Source organism: Tachysurus vachellii, chromosome 4 (assembly GCF_030014155.1).
Source record: "Tachysurus vachellii isolate PV-2020 chromosome 4, HZAU_Pvac_v1, whole genome shotgun sequence".
Classification (NCBI taxonomy): domain Eukaryota; kingdom Metazoa; phylum Chordata; class Actinopteri; order Siluriformes; family Bagridae; genus Tachysurus; species Tachysurus vachellii.
Genome location: NC_083463.1, coordinates 3,447,191 through 3,457,960, shown reverse-complemented (window position 1 = coordinate 3,457,960; position 10,770 = coordinate 3,447,191). Strand labels below are relative to the sequence as shown.

Sequence of the window (10,770 nt, the reverse complement as noted above, 5' to 3'; positions counted from 1 at the left end):
ATCTTCTGCATCCTCAACACTTGCACCCACTAGCTTCATATCCTCATTAATTACATCCATATACCTCCTCTTTGGCCTTCCTCTTTGCCTCCTGCCTGGCAGCTCCATGTCCAACATTCTCCTACCAATATACTCACTCTCCCTCCTCTGAACATGTCCAAACCATCTTAATCTCGCCTCCCTAACTTTGTCCCCCAAACGTCCAACATGGGCTGTCCCTCTGATGTACTCGTTCCTAATCCTGTCCAATCTTGTCACACCCAAAGAGAACCTCAACATCTTCAGTTCGGCTACCTCAAGCTCTGACTCCTGTCTCTTCTTCAGTGTCACTGTCTCTAAACCATACAGCATGGCCGGTCTCACCACTGTCCTGTACACCTTCCCCTTGATTCTTGCTGATATTTTCCTATCACACAGAACTCCTGACACCTTTCTCCACCCACTCCAACCTGCCTGCACTCGCTTCTTTACTTCTTTCCCACTCTCTCCATTACTCTGGACTGTTGACCCCAAGTACTTAAACTCCTGTACCTTCTTCACCTCTTCACCCTGTAACCTTACTGTTCCACTTCCCTCCCTTTCATTCACACACATGTACTCAGTCTTACTACGACTGACTTTCATTCCTCTTCTCTCCAGCGCAAACCTCCACCTCTCCAGGTTTTCCTCCACCTGCTCCCTGCTCTCACTACAGATCACAATGTCATCTGCAAACATCATCGTCCAAGGAGACTCCTGTCTGACCTCCTCTGACAACTGGTCCATCACTATAGCAAACAGGAAGGGGCTCAGAGCCGATCCCTGATGCAGTCCCACCTCCACTGTAAACTCCTCTGTCTGACCTACAGCACACCTCACCACTGTCCTGCTCCTCTCATACATGTCCTGCACCACTCTGACATACTTCTCTGCTACTCCTGACTTCCTCATACAGTACCACAGCTCTTCTCTTGGCACCCTGTCATACGCTTTCTCTAAGTCTACAAACACACAGTGCAACTCCCTCTGACCATCCCTATACTTCTCCATCAACATTCTCAGAGCAAAAATTGCATCTGTTGTGCTCTTTCTCGGCATGAAGCCATACTGCTGCTCACAAATTTCCACCACCTTCCTTAACCTAGCTTCCACTACTCTTTCCCACAACTTCATTGTATGGCTCATCAACTTTATCCCCCTATAGTTGCTGCAACTCTGCACGTCACCCTTATTCTTAAAGATCGGCACTAACACACTCCTCCTCCATTCCTCAGGCATCCTCTCACTTTCTAATACCCTGTTGAACAAACTAGTTAAAAATTCCACTGCTGCCTCTCCTAGACACTTCCAGACCTCTACCGGGATGTCGTCAGGACCAACTGCCTTTCCACTTTTCATCCTCTTCAAGGCCTTCCTGACTTCATCCTTTCTAATCTTATCTACTTCCTGTTCCACAGAGTTCACCCCTTCTACTCTTTTTTCCCTCTGATTTTCCTCATTCATCAGCTCCTCAAAGTATTCCTTCCATCTCCTCTGTACACTCTCCTCACTTGTGAGCACCCTTCCATCTCTATCCTTAATAATTCTAACTTGCTGCACATCCTTCCCATCTCGATCCCTCTGTCTAGCTAACCTGTACAAGTCCTTCTCTCCTTCTCTAGTGTCTAACCTAGTGTACAACTCATCATATGCCTTCTGCTTGGCCTTAGACACCTCCCTCTTCACTCTGCGCTGTAACTCCTTGTATTCCTGTCTATTCTCTTCAGTCCTGTCCATATCCCACTTCTTCTTGGCTAATCTCTTCCTCTGTATACTATCCTGAACTTCCTCATTCCACCACCAAGTCTCCTTATCTTCTTTCCTCCTTCCAGATGACACACCCAGCACCTTTCTCCCTGTCTCCCTGATCACTTCTGCTGTAGTTTCCCAGTCATCCGGCAGCACTACCTGACCACCCAGAGCCTGCCTCAACTTCTGTCTAAATTCCTCACAACATTCCTCCTTTTTCAGCTTCCACCACTTAGTTTTCTTCTCTATCTTTGACCTCTTCCTCTTACAGACCATCAGAGTCATCCTACACACCACCATCCTATGCTGTCTGGCTACACTCTCTCCCACTACCACTTTACAGTCACTAATCTCTTTCAGATTGCCTCTTCTACAAAGGATGTAGTCTACCTGTGTTCTCCTACCTCCACTCTTGTAAGTCACTCTATGTTCCTCCCTCTTCTGAAAATACGTGTTAACCACAGCCATGTTCATCCTCTTAGCAAAGTCTACTACCATCTGTCCTTCAAGGTTCCTTTCCTTAACTCCAAACTTGCCCATCACCTCCTCATCACCTGTGTTCCCCTCACCAACATGTCCATTAAAATCCGCTCCTATCACCACTCTCTCACCCGTGGGAATACTCTCAATCACCTCATCGAATTCACACCAGAATCTCTCTTTCTCCTCTAACTCACAACCTACCTGCGGGGCATAACCACTAACAACATTCAACATCACCCCTTCAATCTCTAACTTCAGACTCATCGCCCTGTCTGACACTCTCTTCACCTCCAGAACATTCCTCACAAACTCCTCCTTCAGGACCACACCTACCCCATTTCTCTTACTATCCCCACCATAATAAAACAGCTTGAATCCTGCTTCTATACTACGAGCCTTGCTACCCTTCCACTTGGTCTCCTGTACACACAGTATATCCACCTTCCTTCTCTCCATCATATCAGCCAGCTCTCTACCTTTCCCTGTCATAGTACCAACATTCAGAGTCCCTATTCTCAGTCCTACACTCTTACCTTCCCTCTTCTCTCTCTGTCTGTGCACTCTCCTCCCTCCTCTACTCCTTCGACCAACAGTAGCCCAATTTCCACCGGCGCCCTGTAGGTCAACGGCGCCGATGGCGGTCGTTGTTAACCCGGGCCTCGACCGATCCGGTATGAAATTCTTACTGACAACTCGCATGGTTAGATTTGGCAATGTTTTATGCCGGATGCCCTTCCTGACGCAACCCTCTCTATTTATCCGGGCTTGGGACCGGCACAGAAGTCACTGGACTGTGACCCCCATGGCTAGATTATTTACCTAGAAATTTAGATTTCTAGGTAAATGTCATATTTTTAGCGATGTACCTTTACCTTTAAGTTTATATTTACCTTAAAATATATATGATTTTATTGCTCAGTAGCTGATAGCTGCACTCAAAATGTAAAACAGGTCATGTGACATGGTCCAATGAGGTGCAGTGGCTGATGGGTAATGTAGCGTCACAAAATCTGAGCGATTTCATTACGTGTAATGACCAGATCAAGCAAAATCAAGCAGATTTTCAGTATTACCCAAGATTTCACATTTAAGCCCAGTCAGATCCATATGGGACTTGAGTACAGCTGTCATAGAAAGAATCCTGTGCTTGTGATTTTTACTGATTTAATAGAAAAACATGGAAAATTTTGTGGAGAAAACGGAATCCTGCAGAGATTAATGGTGGTGCTGCAGGAGAACAAAACGATCTGTTTAACAGCTAATAAGATGAAACATCTGTCAAAAATGAAACCTAATCATGATTAGCTCAATTTCTTTTCTAGTTGTTTCTCATTGTTTGTGTGTGTGCGTGCACGTGCGTGCGTGCGTGTGTGTTTGTGTGCGTGTGTGTTGTGTTGTTTGTGTGTGTTTACGTGTGTGTGTGTTGTGTTTACGTGTGCGCGCGTGTTTGTGTGTGCGTGTGTGTTGTGTGTGTGTGTGTGTTGTGTTTACGTGTGCGCGCGTGTTTGTGTGTGCGTGTGTGTGTGTGTGTGTGTGTTTGTGTGCGCGCACATACTTGTGTGATTTGCAGCAGTGTAGCAGATCTGTGGAAGCAACACTCAGAGGCTGAGGTACAGTATGTGTGTGAATTCTCACAACACACCAGTTTCTCCTCATTGTGAAACACATTTAATTCTTTTTACCACGAGACTGAGAAAGTGGAATGATAAAGATATAAAGAATCATCTAATGTTGTGTCTGTGAGTCTGATCTAAAGTGAGTCAGGACTCTGTCGTTCTTTCAGTGTGTTTTAGACGTGTGTTTGTCCCTCTGTTGAGAATCTTACACTGAATTTTAGTGTTGAAGAGAAATCTGAGCTGCTTTTTAGATGAACAAACACTCGTATTTGATATCAACATTTACTCTGAACATACAAACATTACAAACAGAAATCGTAATAAAACCTACAAATTCTTGAAGTCCTGAGTGTTTACTTTTAGATCAGGCGGTTGTGCAACATATTTCCTATAAAATGTATTATTTATATTATTTATTTTCATTCATGTAATTTAACATAAGTGTATTTTTCTTATAAGTTTAAGCAATAATCTATGATGTTTGCTGTTCATTAATCAACCACCACGGCCATGAGCGTCTGAAGTAAATAAAAAGTGGGCGTGTCCTGTCCCACACATATATAATGGTTCCCATGGATGTCAGGAAGCAGGAGCGTGTTCAATGCTGTGGGTAAAACACGGAATGGAGTTTAATTTGTTAGAGAATTCCTCAAGCAGAATGGATTCGACTGGCGGCGCTCTGAAAAGTAATATAAAAAAAGACATGCGCTGAATAGAGACAGTAAAAGTGGGTGGGTCCAATATTATTGGTCTTAAAAAGTGGGTGTGTCCTGTCCCACCCACATATAATGGTTCCGACGCCCATGACCACGGGTATCGGATTAGGATCGGTCACGCACCACCGATACCCGATCCACTCAAAATGCTTGGATCGGCGTTGATACCGATCCAAAATATCGGATCGGTACATCCCTAGTATTAACACCACTGTGGAGTGAGACATGAGGAAGACGTTCAACATGGACAAACAGAGTCAAGAGGAAACCAAAGTTCACCTGCTGTCTCAAAGATGTGAACTTGAACATAACCTTGGTTTTGACTTTACGTGATAACAGCATGTTAAAATGAGATGATGTCAAAGATTATTTCCCTGCCGCTGTGAACGTGTTTAATGTTAGCAGGAACTTAAGAGCTTGTTGTTTGTGTTTGTAGGGTTATATCCAGGAGACGTTGGCTCAGTGGGAGAAGCTGGAGCTGGATGTTCTGCTCTGCCCCATGCTGGGACCAGCTTATAACTTCAACTACACCGGAAAACAAAGCAGTAACGTATTGATATCTGCCTTATTTAGAGCTCAGGGGTGGGGCTAATCAAATCAGACTGGGAATATCAGATGGACTCCGACCATCAACTGGTTGTATTGATTTGAACTTTAGGTTTAACTTTTACACTGATCTGTAACTTTAACTTAAAAAAAACTTCAGTAAGCGATTTTTTTGTGCAATCATCTGGCTTATGTTGTGTCTGTGTTTGTGTCTGTGTGTGTGTTCAGGTGCTCTGACTTACACAGCTTTGTACAACGTGCTCAACTTCCCTGTTGGAGTCGTTCCTGTCACCGAAGTCACGGATGAGGATGAAGAACAGCTAAAACACTACACCGGGAACTACGGCGACCTCTGGGACAAGACCTTTATCAAGGTGACTAAGAAGCTACAGAGACAGGAAACTAACTGGATTTAGATGCAGATATTCAGGATAAAAGAATTACACTGGAAGAAAGCACTGTTTGTATATGCAGCATGTGTGTCAAAGTACTACAAAGTGTGCATGAAACTAAGAAAGTATGGGGACAAGAACTTGGGAAAATTGTGGCAGACGGTACAGTGGCAGGAAGCCAATAAACTGTGGAGACTGGGAGCCTGCAGAGACTGGGAGCCTGCAGAGACTGGGAGCCTGCAGAGACTGGGAGCCTACTGAGATTATGGAGACAGGGAAACACACATGCAGGATAAATACACTACACAGGAACAAAACATTGCATCTGCTAGTATTATGCAGTGTGTAAGTCAAAGTACTTGTGTACATGAAACAACAGGGGTGGAAACTAAGAAAATATGGTGACGAGGAACTAAGAAACTACGAGTCATGAGATTAGTAAACTACAGACACCACAAACAAACAAACAAAAACAGTTACAGAGACCAGAAACCAGGAAACTACAGAGACAGGAAAGGAATAAACTACAGAGGTTGTGCAGTAGTACACAGTAGTTTTAATGCAGTAGTGCGCAGTAGTAGTTTTAATGCAGTAGTGCGCAGTAGTAGTTTTAATGCAGTAGTGCGCAGTAGTAGTTTTAATGCAGTAGTACATTATATCAGTTTACAGCCAGTTAATATTTTGAATCTTGCCCACAAGGTGGCAGCATGTATACGTTTTTAATCAACTTTTTTAGGATTCTCACACGTAATTTTCAGAAAGATTTGTTGAATAGATAAAGTTCACCAAATAAGGAGGCAACACACACATAGAAACGCAAACAGACGCAAGACGTAATCGATTGTGATACCCAATGTTGCTTACACACAGACTTGTTTCTTTTTTACTTTTTTTTCCAAAAAAAAAACCTCTAGAATCTGGCATGACATCTTCAATAGGAGTGGATTTTAAATTCAGATTTTTTTTACTTATTTGACTCATGAGACATTGAGGCTTAAGCATCTTGCGCAAGGACCCAAAAGTGGTAATTTGCTGGTTGTGGAATTTCATATTAGTAGGCGAGTGCCCTAACCACAGAGCAAAACTGATGTGCACCTTGACTAGAAGTCTATTCTGGGCCTTTTATGTGACACAAGTTTGTGCACCCCTGAATATCACAGCCATATTTGCTCGTTGAATATATTTCTCTAGATTTATTCCTCCTTTACTGTTATAATAATCTCTTCTGAACTGAACTGAACCTTTTCATTAGAAGTTGGGGTGTGGCTGGGAGGATTTGGGTTCATTCACATGTTCATTTACAGCATTTAGCAGTTCAATAAGAGCACTAGTGAGATCAGAGATGGAGTTGCGCGATGGAAGTTCCAGTTCATCCTAAAGATGTTCACTGAGGATAAGTCAGAGTCAGGGCTCTGGTGAGGACACTCCAGTTCTTCCACACCAACCTTAACCTCCACGCCATGTCTTCATAGAGCTGTGTGCTTTGTGCACAGGAACATTGTCATGCTCATTTCAGTGTGCTATTAAGCAGCCTAACAGTAGAAGTAAACATGTTCATCCATGTAACATAAAGAATCCAGTCATCCTAATAGCCAATCCATTATGCAGCTGCAGAATTTATTCTCAACCTCCCCAAGTTCTCCAAAATCACCCCATTGGTACACTTCATCATCTAACTTGAATCTGTTATCACTCTCTGCTCTAACATGTCTGGATCCATCATCTGCCAGGATTTGAGGAATTAAACAGCTGACTGTCTATAAACAAAGTCTGAAGACCTACTGTACCTCTTCACCACACACTTGGATTAAAACTTTATTAATTATAAACTATAAAAATCCATAATTTATTCATGAAAAACTACATATCACTAAGTCTCTCTGGATAAGGATGCTGTAAATGTAAAAATAATTATTGTTATTATTTCACACAGGTTCAGATAACATACTGTGTGTAAATAAACTGAGACAATAAAAGTTCTTGCTAGCATTGAATAGATAGGAAAGTGTATAATTGTGTGTGTTTGTGTGTGTGTTACAGGCCATACGAGGCGGTGTGGGTCTGCCAGTAGCAGTGCAGTGTGTGGCTCGACCCTGGCAGGAAGAGATGTGTTTACGGCTTATGAGAGAAGTGGAAAAGCTCTGTGCTAAGAACAAGCACTCAAAAACACACCACTTCCCCTTTTCCACCGAGGCAGTTTGAGTGCTGGTTCGGAGCCTAATTTAGAACCAGTTCTTTCTTTTTCGACAGCCAAAGCACCGGCTCTGAACCAGGAAAAGTGGTTCTTAAGAAGCACCAAAACGTTGCTGGTCTAGACTTAAGAACCGCTTGTGTCAGGGGCTGTGGGCGGAGCTGTGGGCGGGGCTACTGTTAGCGCATTTGTAAATGTACCTTAAGTAGGGGCTGGGGGCGGGGCTGCTGTTAGCGCATTTGATAATGTACCTTAAGTATACTAATGTTTAACACACTTTTACTTTACCGCAATATGATACATTATCAGCACACATGATAGTAAGTAGCTACATGCTAAGGCTAACTTTTTTCTGTGTTAATGATAAAATAACGTTATGTACTTTCTCGATTACAACCTCCGTTTATACAGATTACATGGAGCTGCACGTACACGTTGCATTCGCCGCGTTTGGGTGTTAATGTAGGTTCACAAAGCAATAAGCATTAACAGTAAAGCAACATCTGCCATTGTTGTGTTTGTGTTTGCTGCTGCTGCGCTAACGTTGCTGTGTAACGTGACACGTGTAGACTCGGCTCTGTGACGGCTCTCTAGCCAGTGGAAAGGCAAACCGGTTCTTAGAAGGTTCACCAGTGGAACCAACTTTGAACCAGCACCAGTGCTAGCTCTGAACCAGCACCCAGTTCTTTTTGGTGGAAAAGGGGCAAAGGGTCTTGGTCAAGGGCCTGTTGGCAGTTTGGCAGCACTGGGGCACAAAACTCTGACCAGTAACTCAGATCCTTAACCTATGACCCACCACCAACCCTAAGTGTAGTCAACATTGTGGTGTTATCATCTGTGAAGCTATATCTGCTTTACTTGTTAAAAATAAATAAATAAAAACTGACACTTGCATAAACTAAAGTCTTTTTACAAAAAAAAAAATCATAACATTTATCCAGTTTTCTTTCATGATTATGATGTATTTAACTGATTATTTGATCGTGTAGTTCACCCTTTATACAGTCCATGTAAATGAGCTGTTATCATAGAACATAACATATGCATTAATATAAACCTGTCATTGTTGTTAAAGACAGAACAACCGCTGGAGATGCTGTTGTAGAATGATCGTTTAATATGGTGTAACAAATTCCAGTACAGAGCTGTTGGTGTAAATGGTGTGTGTTTGATGGTCAAACACCTTTTCTTTTATTCCTTTAACGATCCTGATTAGCAGATCAGAACAAATAAAATTTAACCCTTTGAGTCATTTCTTTGTTTATTCATCCATGAATATTCACTACGAATATTGCTTTTTTTTGTGATATTTTAATCAAGCCATGTATAAATATCCTGAAAAAATTCTCCTTAATGTCTCTAAAGCATTAAAACAAGCTTATATTTAACAGCTCATGGTGAATAGTTTTTCTTTTAGTTTTGCACGTTAAACGGGAACTAACTTGAAGTAGCAAGTAACGTGAACTGAGGGCTGAAAAATCGTTTGTTTTACAGCATCATAATTCCTACACAACTGAGAAAATTTATTGAAATATCACTTAAGTTCATTTGCTGCGATCACAAAAACAAATATTTGGAGATGGATATTAGAAAAAAATATAACAGATATTTCAGTAAAATCATGTGTAAATGTTTCATATGAACAGAAGTGACTCGTGTGATGAAACCAAAATGCAGATGTTAATAAATGCCAATCAACATGTTCTGTCTGGGGGATTTCTTCATTTTTGCCCCTAGTATTTTAGGGAAAAACAAGTACTCATGAAACACTACAAATTCTTAAAGCCCTGAGTGTTTTTCATATGAGCTCCATATGAACGGTGGCTTAGTGGTTAGCACGTTCGCCTCACACCTCCAGGGTTAGGGGTTCGATTCCCGCCTCCGCCTTGTGTGTGTGGAGTTTGCATGTTCTCCCCGTGCCTCGGGGGTTTCCTCCGGGTACTCCGGTTTCCTCCCCGGTCCAAAGGCATAGAATAGAATGGGGCATAGAAGCCTTTATTATCGCCACATATACATTACAGTACAGTGGAATTCTTTTCACATACCCCAACTGAGGAGGTTGGGGTCAGGGTGCAGGGGCAGCTATGATGCAGCGCCCCTGGAGCAGGGAGGGTTGAGGGCCTTGCTCAAGGGCCCAGCAGTGGCAGCTTGGCTGTGCTGGGCCTTGAACCCCGATCAACAACTCAGAGCCTTAACCAGTTGAGCCACCACTGCCCCCACGCATGGTAGGTTGATTGGCATCTCTGAAAAATTGTCTGTAGTGTGTGATTGCGTGAGTGAATGAGAGTGTGTGTGTGCCCTGCGATGGGTTGGCACTCCGTCCAGGGTGTATCCTGCCTCGATGCTCGATGACGCCTGAGATAGGCACAGGCTCCCCGTGACCCGAGGTAGTTCGGATAAGCGGTAGAAGATGAATGAATGAATGAATGAATGTCTTTCATTCAGTTTGTGTAAAATTTAAATATATAAATAAATCATTTCAAATTTATATCAGTTTGCATCAACAAATTGAATCAGTTCTGTAATTCAGATTGATTTATATGGCAATTTTAACAAATTTTAAAAAATGAGTGTCAGACTCATAAAATGATACATAAAAGAGCCGACTCTTGTGAAGACTTGAGCATTGGTTGGGCATGTGTGTGTGTGTGTGTGTGTGTGTGTGTGGGGGGGGGGGGTGTTAATAGTGAGTGTAGCAGGAGGAACGGGTAGGAGGAGGTGAGCTGAGACATGGATGGTGAGTGGAAGAGTGTAGCAGTGGCTCTGCTCTGTTCTGCTGGTGTCAGTGTTTTGCTGCTGAAATGGAGAGAACAACAGAAGGTGAAGAGGAAACTGCAGAGAGCCAGAGAGAAGAGAGAGAAGGAGGTCGGACAGGCAGAGAAAGCTGTCAACAATAACGCTGGTGTTGATTTGAGCTCCATCGTGACTCTCTACAGCCTGGTTTTGTCTGTGTTCCTGTTTTGAGTTTTTTAAGTTAATAAATCTGTTTATTTTAGCTATCCTGCATTTGGGTCTGTTTTTATCCCCACATTGCTGACACTTTTTGAAGTACTAAAACT

General features: G+C 42.7%; 1 protein-coding gene across 1 annotated transcript in view; it reads left to right on the top strand.

Annotated features, from left to right (window-relative positions):
* LOC132844205 (vitamin D3 hydroxylase-associated protein-like) overlaps nt 1-9,413 on the top strand; it is a 23,283-nt gene extending 13,870 nt beyond the window's left edge. Inside the window, exons 13-16 of the mRNA XM_060867420.1 lie at nt 3,821-3,860; nt 5,019-5,127; nt 5,357-5,502; nt 7,561-9,413. Of these exons, the coding sequence (XP_060723403.1) occupies nt 3,821-3,860; nt 5,019-5,127; nt 5,357-5,502; nt 7,561-7,722 (457 nt within the window). The 3' untranslated portion in view covers nt 7,723-9,413. The remainder of the gene's footprint in view (nt 1-3,820; nt 3,861-5,018; nt 5,128-5,356; nt 5,503-7,560) is intronic.
* Nucleotides 9,414-10,770: the final 1,357 nt, after the last annotated feature.